General features: G+C 51.7%; 1 protein-coding gene across 1 annotated transcript in view; it reads right to left on the bottom strand.

The window, feature by feature from the left end:
- The window catches only part of C4H1orf94 (chromosome 4 C1orf94 homolog), a 38,075-nt gene that overhangs the window by 4,510 nt on the left and 14,286 nt on the right, over positions 1 to 19,279 (bottom strand). Inside the window, exons 2-6 of the mRNA XM_081816846.1 lie at positions 11,936 to 12,621; positions 8,755 to 9,015; positions 7,543 to 7,718; positions 3,147 to 3,224; positions 2,875 to 3,020 (exon numbers count right to left, since the gene is read on the bottom strand). Of these exons, the coding sequence (XP_081672972.1) occupies positions 2,875 to 3,020; positions 3,147 to 3,224; positions 7,543 to 7,718; positions 8,755 to 9,015; positions 11,936 to 12,621 (1,347 nt within the window). The remainder of the gene's footprint in view (positions 1 to 2,874; positions 3,021 to 3,146; positions 3,225 to 7,542; positions 7,719 to 8,754; positions 9,016 to 11,935; positions 12,622 to 19,279) is intronic.

Raw genomic sequence — 19,279 nt, 5'->3', positions numbered from 1 at the left:
AAAAAAAAAAAAAAAGCTGTTGAGATTTATACATCCCTGGCTTCTACCTCAGGATCTCAACAGACACCAAGTCCAAGACAGCCCGGCTCAGTGGAAATGCCGGCCCGGTGACGGGGCTGTCCTGTGTCTGCACCGCTCGCTGGGGCAGCTGCCAGCCCCCCGTGGCTATTGGCCGACCACTTGAACAGTGACTGCTGTGAATGAGGAACTGAATTGTACATTGGACTTAATTTTAATTGATTTAAATGTAAGAAGCCACACGGGGCTGCTAGTGGTTACAGTACTGTACAGTGTGAATCTAGGAGAAAGGGCAGGAACCGGCAAAGAGATTCAGCTCAGGGAAAATCAGGAACTCACTGGGGTTTTGGACACTACCCAGATCTGACTCGCACTAAGAACCTGGGGTCCCGCTATCTGGCCCTTGACCGACCAAGGATCCCGTCTGTCTTATCTACTGATATCTTCTCAGCCCCAAGACAGAGCCTGGCACATAGTAGCTGCTCAATAAACATATGCTAAATGAATGAATGCAAGGAAGAAAGAGAGAGGAAGAGGAGAGAAGAAAAAAGAGGCCACTAAGTGTCTTCTTGAATACCCAAACTGACGGGGAGTTCATTACATTTCAGGCACTGTATTCTACCACTGACAGCTCCAAATGTCAGAAAACCCTCTCTTGTATGGAGCTGACATCCATCCTCCTGGATGCTGATGGGAGTTTCCGTCAAAACTGGGGAAACTTCTGGGCTCCCTCTTTAAAAGCAAGAGTCTGGGGTCCGAGGCGTGCAGGGATTCAGCACACTGACAGCCCTCTCTCACCCTGCATGTCCTTATCTAATTAAAAAAAAATCACAAAAGCTAGGGCTTATTGAGAGCTTAGGGCAGGCCAGGTTCTTCCTATGGATTCTCTCATTTAAACTCCAAACAGCTTGTGAGGTAGGACCACTACTCTTCCCATTCTAGAGATGAGGAAATGAGGTTCAGAGAAGTTAACCTTGCACAGTAAGTGCTCCAAGTGTCTGAATTGCAGTCGGAACCCCCAAGGCTTGGTGCCTGTGCCCCTTTATGGCACCTCTACACCTGTTCCCTCGAGAAGCCTGAGCCCCTTCCTCCGGACCCTCCCCATGTCTCCTCCAGGGGAAAGGAAGGACCTGGTGATGCTGGACATGGGCCCCCAGACCCCATGATGACGAGCTAAAGGTCCAAAAGAGCCAACAGCTCACAGAGAGAACCCAGGAAGGCACCTCCCTCCAGGACAGAGGCAGAAAGAGGAGAAAATCCCCCTGGTTTTCTTGGAGGTAGGGGGCCGGCAGAGGCCCGGACCTGGGAGGGGACTGACAGGAAAGAGGAGATGCAGGTCCTGGAGCTCATGCAAGCCTTCTTTAGGGATGTGTCCCTAACTACGTGTAAATGATAAACACCATAAAACAGCTGTGTATGCTGCTCGGGAACCACCTCCAGGATATGCTTTGCTGACAAAAGTAATGATAGATCAGTGTGCCCAGAAAGCCACATATATATAAAATGTTTGTATAAACAGGTGCCGCTGGAAAGAGACTGCAGGAACCAGCAACAGCGACTGCCTCTGAGATTTTTTTATTTTGTACCATGTTCTATTACTTTTTCAGATACACACACATACATGAGGTGGTCTCAACATGCTGCCTCTGGGGCTAGATGGACGTATTGCTGTTTGTGGGGTGGGGGTGACTGGTGGAGATCCCATGAGCCAGACTCTCTCTCATCTCTATTCTTCTTGCGGATGCAGAGCCCCTACTGCTGGAAAAGCAGCTCTGGCCCATGTAATAAAGTAGTCTATATCTATGGGCTCTTCTCTACCCTCTGGAACATTCCAACATACTTCAGGTCAGAGGTACAGTTTGCTCCCTGGGGGTGGGGGGCGGGGCAGAAAAGAGGCCAAGGAGTGTGAGTCTGAGTGTGGGGTCTGTCCATCTGTGTGTGAGCGGGGCAAGACCAGCCTGGGGACGCAGTGCGGTGTCAGTCTCTCCCCTCACACCTCCATGTCTGCCCCAAGACTTCCACTATCTCTGGATACACATGTGCGTGCAGCTTAGTGGCATTCATATACCTACATCTTCCCTTGTGTCTCTGTGAGTGCGTATCTGCCTCTGCTGCTTTATTTTGTGTGTAAGAGGCAGTAAGCCATGGTCATTGGCAGCATGGACTCTGAAGCTAGGCTGCCCAAGGTCAGACCCCAATTCTGCCATCGTGTAGTCTTCAAGCAGATGCCCACTCCTGGCCTACCCATGGAAGTGGGGGGTGCCAGATCTGGCACACGAACAAACAAAAAGACCTCCAGTTAGGTTTGAACTTCAGGTGAACAGCAAATCGTTTTTTAATATAACTAGGGCCCATGCAATATTTGGGACTTCCTTATACCAAGACTTTATTCACCATCTACCTGAAGCCTAACTGGATGTCTTACATTTTAACTGACAAACTGACACGGAAGGAGATGACTCCCCAGCCCCACCGATGCCAGGCAAAACCACGTGATTTTCCTTGGCCAGTGGAAGGCAGGTGCACACTGCCATGTGCTGACTCCAAGCTGAGGTTCTCAGAAGCAGTTGGCGTTTCTGCTCACCCTTCCCACACTCCCGTCATCCACCGCGGCAGGAGCAAAAGCTACTGCATCGTCAACATGGTCCCCAAAGGGAGACACATGAAGCAGGCTTGAACCCAATCCCAGACCAGCTCCACCAACCCATAGACTTGTGAAGGAAAACTCAGTATTGTTGAAAATCTCTGAGATATTGAGGCTGTCTGTTGCCACAGCAAAAGCTAACTGGTATGCTAACTTTAGGACCTTTTGCACGTTATTGAATCTCTCTGTGCCTCAGTTTCTTCATCTCTAACCTATTCCACAGGGTGGCCGTGAAGTTCATGCAGGTAAAGCCCTTAGAGAGGGGCTGCGACGCAGCAAGGGCCATGGAGGTGCCAGCATTTAGCACCTGGGGACACGGGTTTCTTTCCACGTGCATATTGGCCTTCGTGTCTGTTCTCTGGGGCCAAGGGCGGGCCAGAAAGTCTGGCCAGTGACCTGCTGGACCGGGACGAGGAAGCCGATGTCCTTCTGACCTGAAGGCCTTCGTGGAGCTGGGACCGAGGGGAGGAGGTTGTCTGCTCACCTGGCGGGAGTAACAGCCCAGCTGGGGGGGCACGGGCTGCTGGTAGGTAATCCTGGCTGTGCGCTGTGGGTACAGGCCCTGCGGGGAGAAGGGACAGGCTCAGCACGGCGGGGCAAAGGGCTCCCTGCCAGAGAGCAGCAGCTGCTCCGCCCAGCTTCCCGCTCACAACGCCTGGATTGCCAGCCTGCCCGAGGCTGGCCCACCACGCTGCTGGCCAGACCCACCCGTTGCCTGGGCAGCCACCAGGCCGAGCAAGCGCAACTCACGCTGCACAGGAAGCCCCTGCTGAGCAGGATTCATAGCCTTTCCGGGGAGCATTTCAGGTAAAACCTTGAGGGACCTGATTGCCTCTTGAATCCCAGGTCTGCCCCCTTGGTGACTGTGTGACCTTGGGAAAGTTGCTTCACTTCTCTGAGCCTCTTTTCCCTTGTCTATAAAATTATGTGTGTTCAAACCGCGAAGGTCGGTGAAGGTAGCCAAATTATCTTTGTTGCTATCTATACCCTTTTCTTAAGTGCCTTTCCCCAAACTCCATTCGTGCCCAAGACCTGAGGTATCGATGTGCGTGTGTGTGTGTGTGCGCGCGTGTGTGTTGGTTTGCATCCATGTTTATTTAAGCACATCAACACGTGTGCTTCCATTTGTGTCCTCAGCTGTGTGTTTCGGGGAATTCGTTTGGGTCTCTGCTGCCGTGTGTCTATGTGCCCACACATACACCTGTGTCTGCACCTTATGATGAGGATTGGCAGGAAGATAAATGAGTTAGTGCGTCTAAAGGGCTTAGAACGGAGCCCAGCACGTAGTAAGGATTCTGCGAACGTTAGCTATTTGCAGCGTCTCACTGCTCCCCCACCTTGAAGAGGTGGTCAGGCAGTTCAGCCAAATGGGAAGCAGAACCTTTATTCAGAACTCTGTCTGGGGCGGCCTTGGGCGCCCATGTGTACACACACACGCACACACACACAACCAGCTTCTGGGGCTGGGGTCAGATCATAGCCCCTCCGGGCTCAGACGGCCTCTACCTGCCAATTCAGAGTTATCTCCTAAGACACAGCTCAGAGCACCCCTCAGGCCAGTATGTCTTTCCAGAAGATTCCAAACCCTGAGATGGTGCCCCCATTCTGGACTCAGCCTGTGCCAGTGATCAAAGTGCTGATGGCTGACACTGTGCCCTTGATGACTTCCTCAGCGCCCATAGGCTCCTCATCAAAGGCTGCAGAATCCGTGATATGGGGCCCCACCTACCATGTCTCCAAGTGTATGCATCCTCTAGAACCTCCCCTGGCTCTCTGCTCCCAGGCGACTGACAGAGACTGCGGTCAGGCCGCTCCCACTTCCACCAGCCCCTTCACCTGCAACCGGAACACCTGCTCCCCTTTTCTCCAAGCCCTGCAGCCCTGGGGCAACCCCACTCACCACCATGACCACGGCCTGGTCTCTGCGCCCCCCGCCATGGCCTGAACCTGAACAGAGCAGTCAGACAGACGGGGGCCCCCCTGGCTGGCCCAGCGCATGGCGAGCTCCGAGGCCAGGTTCTGCGTGCCGCTCTCCCTCCCCATCAGCCTGGGCTCTGCGGTGCACGGCCAGCTCCCCCAGGCCACCGTCCTCCCCACGCCTGGGCTGGGCTGCCCCTGGGGCCTGTGGAAGGCAAACAGCCGCCTGCCCCTGCTCCATCCTGGACGGATTTTCAGGAGACAGTACCACATGCATCAGTATGAGTAGTACACTCGCCGACTTTGAGGACATTCCTAGTTGTTCAAATTGCAATTCTGCAATTCTGTAAAATCACGAACAAGGGTAAATAAACATTCATTCTTCTTTGCTTGAGGTCACGGCCCCTTTCTACCTTCCCTCCTTAACTGGGAACAGAGTTCCTTTATGCCAAGCAGCCCAGGAGCCTCCAGATCTCCTGGGTGCTGCAGACTTAGTTTTCCATGGCTCTGCATCGCTCCACAGTGGAGCTCTGAGTAAATTGGATTTGGGACCTCATCTTTATTCCTAACGCCACTCAAGGAAAGACTAGGATAGACCATTCCCTGTTTCTCCTCTCTGTCTCCTCAAGGTCTGTGCAGCTCCCTGACCCTGTTTCCTAGGAAGATCAGGGCTGAATAATAATAAAAACCAACATCTATATCATACTTAAGACTTTTCAAATCCCTTTCTCACCCATAGACTCAATTAACCTTACAACCGAGTCAAGTACAGGCTGCGCCGCTGCTGCTAATTATTATGAGCCCATTTCACGAGTGAGGGAAGGAGGGCTCAGAGCCTTTAGCTAACTTTAGCTTGTCCAGAGCCACACAGCTTTAAGCAGCAGATTTCTTTAAACGCAAGTCTGCAAATTCCAAAACCTGCATTCTTTTTATTACGTCAGGCCCCTTGATGAGCCGTCTCAAAGCTGGATGGCATTATGAAATCATGAGAAGTTTCGAGAAGGTAAATTGCCCTGTTCTCCATCGCTCCCTGGGAGGGTCAGTTTCTCCAGCAGAGGCCAGGAAGCCTTAGAGGCAGCCGTGTGCTGCAAACACCAGCATCTCTGAAAACAAAGGACCTTCGTGCTCAGATAATATGGTCGAATTTCACTCCCTCCAAAAAGTCAAGCCAGAAGCAATTGACATAGCAAGGAGCTATTATCTTTCCGCTCTTTATAACGCAAGCCAGTAAGCATCCACTTTATACACTGAGCTCCAAGTGCACTTAGAGTGAATCGGTTTACACTGCATAAAATTATGCGGCTCCTTCCCTTTCAGAGGTGGGGTGCACAAAGTGCAGGTCTCCGATCTGTGCCTGACGTGTGCTGGACTCTGAGCATCTCAGTCATCTTTGAATGCCCTCGCCTGGCCGATACTCGGCCTGTGGTTAGGGTGGAGCAAAGGTTTTTAAATTACTTAAATGAACGAGTAAACACATAAATAAAAATGAACACGTCGGTGAGTAGGTGAATAAAGGACTGAATAATGAAGGAGCAAACACAAAAACGCCAGGGTGAGCAGTACTAGAGAAGAGGTTGGTGAATGGATAAGGGCGAGAACAGGGCACTTCGCTCAAGACCTGGGTAAGGACGAGACAGATACGGGGCTGATGCATGCTGGCCTCCCCCTCCCTCATGTGTCCTGACAGCCCCAGCCCAAGGCTCTCCATCCTGCAGGGGGAGGGGGTGGGCCCTTGTCCTCTTTAGCAAAAAAACAAACAAAAAGCCTTGAAAATAAAACATCAGAGAGAAAGACAGAGACTTTGCTAAACTCTGTGAGCTTCTGTTTAAGCTTCTGGGGCTAAGTCTGGTGGTCCAGCTCAGAGAGGCTCTGTGTGGTGTAGAGAAGATCCACCTTCTGCGCAGGGGACACCTAAGCCCTAAGGTTTGCCGCTCTGTTGTAAAGGAAGAAATGCACAGAGACCGGACAAGATGATTTGCAGGTGTATTGTCTTCTCCGTGTGCCTTCTCCATGCTTTGCTGGGCCAGCCGGGGGCAGCAGGCCCCCAAAGACCTGGGTGTACAAGTTGGTGTGTCTTGCCCATATACCTACGTGCCATTCTGGAGAGGAGCTGGGGCAGGGGATTCCAGAAACTCTCAATAGGCCTATGATGCTTAGCCAGAAGACTAAGCAATCTCAGATGCTGAGCACCTTTCCTGGAGAAACTGAGCACTACCTACAGGGACTGTTGAAGTTGTTGAATTAGACTAAGGTTTAAACCAGAGTGGACACTGATTTGATTTTTTTTTTTTCCCTCCTTCTGCCCAGTGGGCGGCAGCTCTTAAGGGAGATTGACTTAAATAGACAAACTAAAGAAACTACATTTTCCTGCATAAATAAGTTCCGTGAGTAAAATTTCCAGCCCTGCTCCTCGTGTTGCACCATCCCTTCGTGTCTGGTCACTAATTCCCTTTAGGTTAAGAGCCCAAGATCTGGAATGTGCGCCAGGCCACCTGAGCTGGAACAAGCTGAGACTATTCAGATGTCGTTTAAATAAGGTGGCCATATAGTTTGGCATCCACACCAGGACACTTGAGAGTGAAAAGGGGGTGCTTTTAGTAATGTTGGGACAAGAGACCAAAACCGGGACTGTCCCAGGTACTCTAGGACACATGTCATCCAACTCTAAAGGAAGTCATAGCGGTGGGTGGGAAACAAGAACTGTGCCCTCCTCCTCTGCTGGGAGCCCAAGCACTTCACCAGCCAACACTAGCAAAGCACATACACAGCACAGAGTGAGCTGGATTTTGGACAATGGAAAATTTAAGAGTGTGTGTGTGTGTGTGTACCAAGTAGTTGGTCTGATGTGGCCACAGTGAAGAAAATAACAAGTCTAAGGCCTCTTTGTGAATCAGGCTCCCTGCAAACCACCACTCCTCCGTGGCTGGAACCTGGGGAGCCAGGCCCGGGACCCACTCACTCACCTGGTACTGTGCGAAGGTGGAGTGATTTGCGAACACGGGCGGAGGCGGATAGTTCAGGTTGAGCCAGAGCGGCTGGTTCAGGGTGGCTGAGGTCAAGGCTGTAGCAAAGCGTGGGGTGAAAACATTCCCTGTGTACTTGAGGTGGCTCTTGTCGGCCGCCGTCACAGGTGGGTTAACTGTGAGTCACAGGAGAGGTAGAGCGTCTCAGTGATTGAGGAAGGAAGAGGCCAGCACACCCTCAGCACCATGACTACCCCGGGATTCATGTTCTCGGATGTCAGGTCCTTTAAGCTCCAAGAGGGCCCTTCAAAGTGGGGGTGACTTTCCAACTATAGGAAAACATCGTTAGCACACACCTGGCCAATTTGGAAGAGGTGTGCATCCCGGCATGGTCTGGCTTACAGTTCTTTCTCCATCATACACTAGTAAAGGAGGTGGTTTAGCAAGAGAAAACAATAAACCAGGATGCTAGGGCTATAGCTCAGCTATGTAGAAAACCAAATGCTTTTCAGTGCTTTACAAGAATCCAGTTTTATACCAACAATTGCTATGCCGTTGGAGTTCATTCTTACCAAATTATTAAGGCAGCCCCCTGAGGACATATACTTGGCGACACTGAGGACCCTACTCAGGTTGTTTTATCTATACTGGCAACATTTTTAAAAAAATCTTCAACATTATATAATTGACACGGTATGACCCCAAATTAGTCTGAATGAATGAGATCTGGTTGGGTTGTTCTAGGATATGAATCCCAGACTCTCTTCCTCTGGTAAATGTCCTGTGTTTCCAGAGTCAGAGATGGGACCTCAACTTCCCCTTAGGGGCATCTTTTTGGACAAAGGAGGTTTGGCTGAAACAGTTGTAGGGACAGAAAGCAGGGACATGAATAATCTCAGTGTAGAAATAACCTGAAGCATGGATTTTTCTTTGGCTTGAGCAACTTGAGCAGATACGATGTATGCTGGCTTGGGGCTGTATTCAAACTGACCACTGAAATTCACCCATATTTCTCTAGCAGTTGTACTCCTGATAAGGGACGTGGGAGAGAGTCATTTCTCCCATTTTATGAGTTTAAAAACTGACGCCCAGAGAAAGCCAGTGACTTGCCCATGGACGAGGCAGCCATTTGGCGGCAGAGCCATCATAGGCCTATTGAGAGTTTCTGGAATCCCTTCCTCTACAGACTCCCCCCGGGCAGGGTCAGCTTACGTTTCAGCTCCAGCCCGTCCACCTCCACTTTGCTGCGAAGCTTTAGCTGCGCGCTTGGGTTTTTGGCGGCCCCAAGAAACTCATAGAGCAGGTTCTTCTCGGCTGGCCACGCAGGCTTCTTGGCTGGTAGGGCCATGGACATGGAGCCCACTGGGTCACTGCACCCTTCCTCACCACACGTGTCCTTCCGGCTCTGGGGCCACTGACTGAGAAAGAGGCTCTCTCGACCCTTGGTCAGCTCCTTGGCACCAGAGTTCCATTCTACAGCAGGAGGGAAACTGAGTCAATGGCTTTGGGAAGCCACGTGCTGGATGCAAGGAGCACTGTCTTGTGGACAAAGCAACAGGTCCTCCCTAGCACACACCTGGGGCTCAAACCACTCTGGGGTCTCCCTCCCAGCCCAAGCCAGTCCTAGTCTTCTCCCTGACACCTTCACGGACCACTGCCCATTGCAGCCTTCCCCTCTCATGCATGCATACATGGGTCCGTCCATCCATCCATCCATCCATCCATCCATCCATCCTCCCTTTCTTCCATCCAGACTTCTTTCCCTCCAATTACCTTTCTTTTCTTCTCTCCCTTTCTTTCCTCCCTCCCCTTTTCCCTGCTTTCTTTCCTTTCTACCTTTTTTCTTTCCTCTCTCCCTCTTTTTGTTTCTCCCTTCCCTCTATCCATCCACAGCGCCAATCTTGGGATACAGAGCTGCTTTCAGCCCCGCCTCCCCGGCTCCATGGGGGAGGCTCGTGTTCCTATAGAACACGTGGCCTAGCTGAGGTCCGGCCCCTCACCGTGGACCCTACTCCTGCTTTGTTGCTCATGGGTGATCCAGCCCGTTTGTCAGCACCAGGCCCTGACCTGAGTACTGAGGACACTGATGAGTCAGAGCCAGACTCAGCCCTGCAGGAGCTCACAACAAGGAGGGAGAGAGAGACAGACCCAGAAATAGCTCCAGGGCAAGGCAGATGGGGACCGTGAGGTGACAGAGGGACACAGTGGGAGAAGAGGGTGGCTGAGACGGCTTCTATCGGAGAGGGTCAGAGGGTTTCCAGAAGGAAGTGGGCCTTCCGGGAGGCCTTCCGTCCAGGAGTACGGGGAGATGGCACAGCAGGTGCGGGCATCAGAGAGACAGGTGAGTGCATGTCCCCCCAGTGCGTGTGGTGGGGGCCGGGCCCGGGTCTCTCTGCAAACAGACGGAGTGGTCCCCTGGTGTGAGGACGCTGTCTGGACCATCCCAATACCCTCTACAGCAGTGATTTTTCACCTAGATTTCCCTTTGAGCAAAGGGACTCGTTCTTCAAACAAAATTAACTATGGGCGAAATTGTATATATGTGGGTTTGTTTGTTTTTAAGGCAATGTCTGGTTGAAGCCACGCTCTTCACTCCTTTCCCAGCCTGGAGGCTTTGCAGGTCTCCACGGAGTTTGGCTGGGAAATCGTGCGGAATGCGCAGCAAGCACCTCGGATCGTTCCCATAGCGGCTGGACCAGAGGACCTGTGCCTAGTGTCACCTGTTGGGAATGGATCTGATCCCTCCAGCATGTGCCCCCACTGCAGCCCTGTGGTCTTGTGGCTGAGTCTGGACAAGACTGGGCCTACCTTCCTAGCACCATCCCAGCGAAGGAAAGAGTGCTCTAGCCTGAGCCAATTTAGAAAAAAATGACATTTTTAGCAAAACATGTCCCTAGAGTCTCTTCCAAGAGTTTCTCTGGTTGCCAGGTTTAGCCCCCAGCCAGTGTGCTGAAATAACAGTACCCACTAATAATAGCCCTTTCCCCAGAGACCCAACACACCTGCAGTCTCTCACATACCTCCCGTTGCCTTGAACACGCCTGCCACTCACTCAACTTCAAAGCTCCCTCTTCCAACGTCTGTGTACACAGACAGACACACACACACACGTTCTTGCCTGTTGTTCCTCTGCCTCACTTAACATGTGCACGACGATGCACACAAGATGGATACACACAGACCCATACACACAGACAGACTCAGATGCACCCACACCCACATTTTCTCTAACGAACACACCCAGACCTATAAAATTTCCTTTTGCACACCTTTGCCCACACATCGATACACAGAGACAAACACACACAGTGGGGAGGGTGGGTGGGACAGGACCACCTCCAAGCCTGCAGCCCCATCCCTCAGAGAGCTCTCCAGGCGTCCTTCCTGGAGAAGGCGGTGGCAGGAAAGTCCCACCCTCCGGGCAGGGCTCAGCCCTCACAGACACAGCTCCCAAAAAGTGCACTGGGTCCCAGAGGCCTTCCCAGGACCCAGAGTCCAGGTTGCTGTCCCCAGCTCTGATTCCTCGGCCTTCCCACAATGTTCCAGAACACAGAACATGCACCTCTTTTATTAAGGAGATGGATTTGTGCTCTCCCAACACAGCATCTCAGTTATCCATTCATGCTCACAGCCTGGGGGTGATTTTTCTTTTGGTTGACGTATGATGATCAACTCTCCTAAAGACTGCTGACTGTAGGCAAATGCCTCTGCCTTGGAACCGTCCAGTCTGAGTGGCTGGATCAGAACAGGCACAACATGCAGAACCTGGAGGTGGGGTGAGGGGAACTTGGGAGGTGGCTGGGCTTTTGGGAAAGGGTAAGGACTCCTCAGTTAGCAGGTGGAAATGCACTGTTCTAAGGCTCAGGAATCCCAGGGCACAAGTCCAGGCCAACAGTCTGAATGAACGGCACGTGGAGAGTTTGCACGTTCACCCCCAGGACCCGGAGGGAGGACCAGTCGTCGTGGTCAGAACCGATTCCTCCATCGGAAGTCAGATGACCCCAGCTGCTAATCATATTTCTCTCCTCCTATCCAGCTTAAAGTCCCCATGCTGCAGTTTCAGCTGGGGTAAATGCTTCCTTCAATGTGCTCTGGATACCTGGATTCAAAACATGAGCCAGTTACCACATGTGCCTATATCTCTTCTCAAAGTGCATTGGGATCCAGGCCACTGTGTTTACTTACATAAGCCGTGTCCCCATACATGGGCATCCAGCAGAGGGGGCCTGTAAGTGCTGAAAACAGCCTGCACTTGGGGACTGCACACATCAGAGAGACCACCTTGTCCTACTCTGCTAAAGATGCTGCATGCCCCTGCTGCAGCCCTGATTGGCTTTCTGGTAGGTTCCTCCTTGCAGGCCCACTCATTAGCCCTGCTCCCAACCACACTCACCCATTAAGAGGTGCCCCTCCATGGCGGAGTCAGCCTCGGGCTTGCAGCAGATCTTGGCAAACACCGGGAGCTGCCTCTTCTGAGCAGGGAGCTCAGGGAGCTTGTCAGGGGGTGCGGGAGGCGGGGGCGGCAGCAGGAGGAAGGGGCCCAACCCCGTGGGTTCCCTGGGTCCCAGGCCGCTGAACATGCTGTTCTGCAGGAAGTCCTTGATGACCCTCGTCTCCTCCAGCACCATCTTGTTGTCAGGAACCTTGGTTGCCTCTGTGGACTTCAGTGGGAACTGGGCCAGGAGTCTGTTGATTTCCGAGGTGGAGGCACCCAGGATGTGGCCTCCATCCTCTGTCCCCTTGACACTCTTGACCTTGGCAGCACGCAGAATGCCCGTGACTGTAGACATGACAGAGTCGCAGTCCTGCCGGCTGCTGATCACGGACACGGCCACCTTCGGCTCCAGAAGTGTGTCGGCGGCCATGATGGTGGTTCCGGGGTACTCACTGCTGTTTGCCACCGGAGGAGGGGCGAGGAAGCAGGGAGCCGGCTGTCTGGGCCCCTCGGGGGAAATGCCAGGTGCCTCCAGCTCCCCCGAGCTCTCTGTGACTAAGATGAGGTGCTCTTTGGTCAGGCTCAAGAACTCCTGCTCCACCAACAGGGAGATCTCATCTTTGTCACGGCTGAGCTCCAGAGCTCTGCAAACAGGTCAGAAAGAGGGGCTTTAGTGCCAGCTCACTTGGGGGGGCGGGGGAGGTTGGGGGCTCTGTGGCAGGCCCCAGGCCCCAGGGAGAGGGGATGGAGAGAATACATTTCCAGGTAAGAGAAACCTACTGCTTTCTCAGGAGATAAAATGGACAAACAGTGGATTCCCAAGATGTTTCTGTGCCAGGCCAGCAGGACCAGCACCAAGAGCACAGGTCTGGGAATTGGGAATCGGGGTCCTCTCCAGATATTCCATCTTGCTGAATGAGCTGAGCCTCAATTTCAGTCCATCCCTCCCTGTTTTGTTGTGCCCAGGACCTGACGCAATGAAAGACCAGCCACACTGGGGCCGGGAGTGAGTCAACACCTCTGAGCATGCAGGCCAGAGTGCTGGGGCTGAGCCCTGGGACTAGACAGCTGGACTCATGCCCTGGCTCCCTCACTTCCCCACTGTGACCCTGGGCAGGTTGCTCAGCATCTCTGTGCCCTGTCTCCTCATCTGGTTAACAAGAATAACAGACATGTGCAAAGCACTTTGGACAGGGCCTGGCACAGTTGGTAAGGGTGATCCAAGGTGTGACAGCCTGGCTGGATCCTGGAGTCCACATTGTGGCCCCGTGGGTGGATACCTGTGTTTCCCCCCTGGCTGGCACGGCCCTCTGACCAGATCACGGCCTCTGGACTGAACCCCACTTCCTGGGAGCAGGAGCAGCTCCTTGGGGACTGCCCTGATTCTCAAGCATCTCCCTGTACCCACACACTGGCCTCTACCTGCACCTCCAATCCTGGGCCCCATCTGGGTGCTTGATGGTCAACACCAGCCCGATGGGGCCGATTGGGACCACAGACTCTAGGCTGCTGCTTGCTGGCTCTTTCCAGGTGTGGGAGAGGATGATATTCCTGCCGGCCTGGCGTCCTTGGCAAGGGGGCACCTTCCTCCCTGGCACCACCAGAAGGACCGTGGCGACCTAGCTTAAAATCATCTGCTCTCTGTATTTGATGGGCTCCCATAAAAAGTGGATGAGGTGGTCTACAAAGAGCATCCTGGAAACTGCTCAATGCCCCTGGGGGAGGGTGGTGAAGACAATGAAGAAGGGGCAGGAGGAAGATGAAAAGTGCCCACGAGTGGTGTTTCCCGTGGGGGAGGCCTGGTGCACACTCCTACTCTGACAGGTCCTCCCCAGGGCTCAGTGAGTCCCTCGAGCAGGGACCATGAATCCTGCCAGTAGGGATGTGCCTTCCTCGTAATGCTCTTTGTGTTTGAGCTCATACAGCCTCATGCGTACGCAGGAGCAAATGCACACACTTGTGGGTGTGTTTGATGCACACACCCGTGCAGGCACAAAACGACTCATGCATCACCACCCCCACACGCTGAGCCAGAGAAAAAGTCACTGTATTGGACAACCACTCAGAACGGGCACAGGCGACAGTCCCCGGGGCTTCCAGCTGTGCCAGGCGTTACCCCCTTAGTTGCTGGGTCCTCGTGAGGCCCAGGGGTCCTGGGAAAGAAGGTGGGTGGCCAGGGCCCTTGGGAAACACAGGGAAGAGCATGTCACTACTCTACCAACTGAGCCGGCATGCCTCCTGGTCACCAGCCCCACAGGTGGCCTCAGCAGACTTAGAAGCAGAGAGGGGCCAGGAGAAAGCAGACTCCAGCCAAGCAGACCAGGGTCTCCATCAGGCACTACTGCCTATTTCATGTCAGACCCTGGAACCACGGGGCCTCCCCTGTTGCTTGGGCATGACACCTGAACCACGGGTGTGACACTGGGGTGAGAACGTGGGGAGGTGATCTGGGTGTGAGCTCGGCATGTGTCGGCTGGGAGCTCTGGAGGGTGGCATAGCTGCAGAGAGATGGGACCATCTTCCACTCTGGCTTTCTCATTCCTTCCATTCTCTCCTCTCCCCCTTCCCCTTCCTCCCTGCCCTCTCCCGTTCCCTTCCTTTCCTCCGTCCCATGTCTAGACTTCAGCTATAAATAGGACCCACTCTCACGGCTGTGTCCCTGAGAACAATCAGAATAAAGAGACCCCCCTTCTTCCTCTTCATCATCATCCTCAAAGGGAACAGGTGAATCTCGAGTTACAGAAACCAGACATTTGAAGGATCAGTTTTTGACTCACCCTTCTACAAAAAAAAAAAACAAAAAAAAAACTTGCAAAGCAAGCTATACACCAATAGATTTTTTTTTAGAAAGACCTACTACAATTATATCAATTTTAAAACATTGTGATAATGGTATTGTGGTTTATACTGAACCAAAAAAAATGAGTCCTTATCTCTTAGAGGTAGATAAAATTATGCCTAAGATATTCTTTAAACTTAATCCAGCAGGGCTGGAAGGAAGATGGGGGCATAAATGAAACAAGATGGCCATGTGTTGACCATCACTAAAACTGTGTGAGTGATAGGTATGTGGGTTCATCACGTACTATTGGCTCTACTTTTGGCTGTGTGTGTGTGTTTTTAAATAAAAACGTTACACAATAGATGCACATAGGAAAAGTCTCACCACTTGAATCGTCTCAAGTACAAACTCCGAGGAGAAATCAAAGCAGATTCTAAAAGACCCTCAGGACCCTGGGGTCCCTGTATCAAAAACCACCCACAGATGGTCCCTTCTCAGCACCTGAGAGGACCCACCTGCCCCTCCCCAACCTCGGACACAGGCAGAAGCTGAGGATGAACCCCTGTCCTTTTTATTTTTTTTCATTATGTTCAGTTAGCCAACATATAGTACATCATAAGTTCTTGTAGAGCTCAATGATTCATTAGTTGCATATAGTACCCAGTGCTCATCAGATCACGTGCCCTCCTTAATACCCATCACCCAGTCACCCCACCCCTCACCCTCCTCCCTCTATAACCCTCAGTTTGTTTCCCAGAGTCCAGAGTCTCTCATGGTTTGTCTCCCTCTCTGATTTCTTCCCATTCAGTTTTCCCTCCCTTCCCCTATGGTCCTCTGTTCTATTCCTTGTATTCCACATATGAGTGAAACCATATGATAATTGTCTTTCTCTGTTTGACTTATTTCACTTAGCATAATCCCCTACAGTTCCATCCATGTCAGCGCAAATGGTGGGTATTCATCCTTTCTGATGGCTGAGTAATATTCCATTGTATATATGGCCCACATCACCTTTATCCATTCATCTGTTGAAGGGCATCTCGTGAACCCCTGTTCTTACTCCTCTGGCACATTACAGCAGTCGGGGCCTCTTAGGAAGCTGGCATCCCTGCAGGGGCAGCGCAGTGCCAAGAATGCAGGGCCCACTCTGGCTGTGGGCCCTCTGTGTACCCCTGAAAGGCTGTCCCCAGGCCCCCAGCCCTCCCTCGGGCCAGCCTCCACAAACTCCTATTTCCCTTGCATCAGTCACAAACCCACTACAGGCCAGACAGGAAGCCAGGCATCCCCTATACATGCTTGAATTTCATCCTCTCCACACTCCTGGGCAATAGACAGCATCATCCCCACTTTACAGATGGGGAAAAATGAGCCTGAAAGAGGCCAAGGACCTTGTCACCTAGAAAATGTGGGGATGTGGGTGGGTTCGTCTGCCTTCACGACCTCCTCCTACCCCACCCGGCTTCCTTTCCAGGGATAGCTATCCAGCAAGGGCCCCCTGCCCCATAGCTGAGCTCTGTTCCCCAACCCGAGTGCAGTCGGGGCTATTGCTGGTTTCATTCCGTCTCTCCAGCCTGTGGAGGATCATCACGGTGAATCCTGAGTCTGTCATCCATGGCATTAGCTGTCCCTGACAGCTCCATGTCAGCTGCATGTCTGACGAGCATGTCTCCTGGGTCTTCTGCCAATTTATGGATAGAAATGTTGAAGGGAACGAGTCCAGGGCCGAGCCTTGGAGACACTGCTGGAGACCCTCCCCACAGCCTGACAGTAATCCTGGATCAACACTTCGGGGGAATAAATCAATCCCATCACTATCAACCCATCTCCTCTTCTCCAAGACAGCCTTATTCAAGCACCTCACTGCAATCAAGATTCATCACACAGTTACAAGTCCCTGATCAAGGGTGTCCCTACCTGCCCCCCAACCCCCCAAGGAAACAAGATTCGTTTGTTCTTGTTTGTTCTAGAAAACTGTATGCCTGCAGAGTTAGGATGTTCTCAGAACTCAGATCAATCCATTTCTCTGCTTAAACCCTCATGTGGACTCTCATTACATATAGGATAAAATTTAAACTCCTTCCTGACCTTCAGGGCAGTATACAAAGTGGCCCATTCACCCCCTCCTGCTTTAACTCCTCCTTCATCCAAGCCACTCTGGCCTTAAAAATATTCCTTGACATGCCAAGTTCACTCCAGCCCCAGGGCCTTTGCATTTCCTGTGGAATGCTAGATCATGCCCTGATGCTTCTTCTCATCATTCAGGCCTCTGTTCATGTTTCCTACTCCCCAAGTAGCCTTTCCTGCCCATTTTTAAAGTGCCCCCCCAGTAGGCACTCTCTGCTCCATCAGTCTGTGTATTTTCTTCATTGTATCAACCACCATCCACAGCATCTTTTCTATGTCTTTACTCCCCACAAAAACATAACCTTCCTGAGGGCAGGGACAGTATCTTGTTCAGCACAGAGCCCCAGGGTCTAGAGCAGTGCCTGGCATCTGACTCCAGCTCAGGGAGAATTTGTTGAATCAATGAGGAAACTAGCTCATGAACTTATCTTTACCCTTGTCCGTCTCTTGGAGCTCTTGACATCAAGAGCTCTGTTGCCAAAGACTGCCCAACTCCTTCCACAGGTTGCAAACTCTCTGGCTTTGGTTCCATTTTCTGGCCCCTGTGCCTGACCTGGCATCCCTAAGCTGGTCAGGTGACACAAACCACCTGCTTATCCCAGTCCTAAGAACTCCCCATCTCTGCACGGCGGTTCCCACGCCAGACCCCACACAAAGCCTGCCTGATCTCCGCAACCACTTTGGGGAACCCAGAAGATTTTTCATTCTTCCCACGACTTCCCTGGGTTCAATGTCAAGTCTGCTCCCCTGCATTTCCTGGAATCTATCTTTTCGTCTCTCTTCCTAAGAAGTCTTGCCGATTCTGGCACCTCTCCCGTGCTATTTGCTTTCTCCTTTGAGCTGGTAAAAACCATAAAATCTGCCACAGACTCTATCACAGTGAATCATTCAGGAAGGTTAACCCAGCGCCCGGGCGCTGACATAGGAAGAAGTCGGGATTGGTGCTGTGACCCCAGCAGCTGCCACCACCTCTGCGTTGCCCACCTCCAGAAGTGACAGGTGTCTGATGGCGGCTCTGGACGCAAGCGCTGTGCATAATTTCTGCATTCGCAGTGTACAGTCAAAGAAAAATAAAGGCTATTGAATGGTTGGCACCCCTTCCCAGAATAATGACTAAGCAAACACACTGTTAGCTCCCAACAGCGGTTCTGTGTACATGATAACACAGAGCAAAGATGAAAACTGCTATTCATCCGAGCCAGACACCAGAAAAATGCAAGCAGAGAATTGTTAGTGCTACAAGAGGACACCCAAAACAAATGTTTTCTTCCCACCATGGCATTTCAGACCAACGACAAACACGGTGCCCAAGCCCGGTACCCGGGCAACATGGCTGGTTGTGACTGAAGCAGGGGAAGGGCCCCAGGTCTGATGCGGACCCGGGCCTGAGTGATGGTCCCTCCACAGACTGACCTCATGACCGTGGGTGAAGTTCTCACTTCTCTACCTGTCCGCACAGCTGAGCAGCAGAGAGTAGTGGCTAAGAGCTCACTCCCTGGGAAGAGTCAGGAGTGGACTCAAACCCCCCTGGTTAAGGGGGCCATACCTTATGCAAGCTGGCTAACATGTCTAACTAAGCCTCAGGTCCCGGGTCACAAAATAATAAGAAGGTTAAGTGCTTATGGAGAGCTAATTAACCGGCCAGGCGCTGTGTTAGGTACTTTCCATGCCAAAGTCTCATTTGAATCCCCACAACAGGGTGCCTGGGTGCCTCAGTCAGTTAAGCGTCTGCCTTCGGCTCAGGTCATGATCCCGGGGTCCTGGGATCGAGTCCCACATCAGGTTCCTTGCTCTGTGGGGAGCCTACTTCTCCCTCTCCTCCCCACTTGTGCTCTGTCTCACTATCTCTGTCTCTCTCTCTCAAATAAATAAATAAAATCTAAAAAGAAAAAATTTTTGAATCCCCATAACAGCCCCAGTGGGGTAGTGTGGTCGACTGATCACAGTAACAGCCCCCATTTTATCATGCCTTCCTGTGTCCAGGCCCTTTGATAGTTTCCACACATCTTGATTCAGTAATAAGCGAAAATACCTAGGAATAAGTGTAACCAAGAAGATGAAAGACCTGTACTTTGCAAACTATAAGACACAGCTGAAAGAAATTGAAGATGACACAAATGAATGGAAAGATACACCATGCTCATGGATTGGAAGAATTAATGTTGTTAAAATGTCCATACTACCCAAAGCAATCTATAGATTCAGTGTAATTCTTATCAAAGTACTATCACATAACTAGAACAAATAATCCTAAAATTCATATGAAACCACAAAAGACCCCAAACAGCCAGAGCAATCTTTTTTTTGTTATTATTATGTTAGTCACCATACATTACATCATTAGTTTTTGATGTAGTCTTCCATGATTCACTGTTTGCGTATAACACCCAGTGCTC

Source organism: Leptonychotes weddellii, chromosome 4 (assembly GCF_054177405.1).
Source record: "Leptonychotes weddellii isolate Sample4059 chromosome 4, ASM5417740v2, whole genome shotgun sequence".
In the NCBI taxonomy this organism is placed as follows: domain Eukaryota; kingdom Metazoa; phylum Chordata; class Mammalia; order Carnivora; family Phocidae; genus Leptonychotes; species Leptonychotes weddellii.
This window is presented reverse-complemented; position numbering and strand designations above follow the sequence as displayed.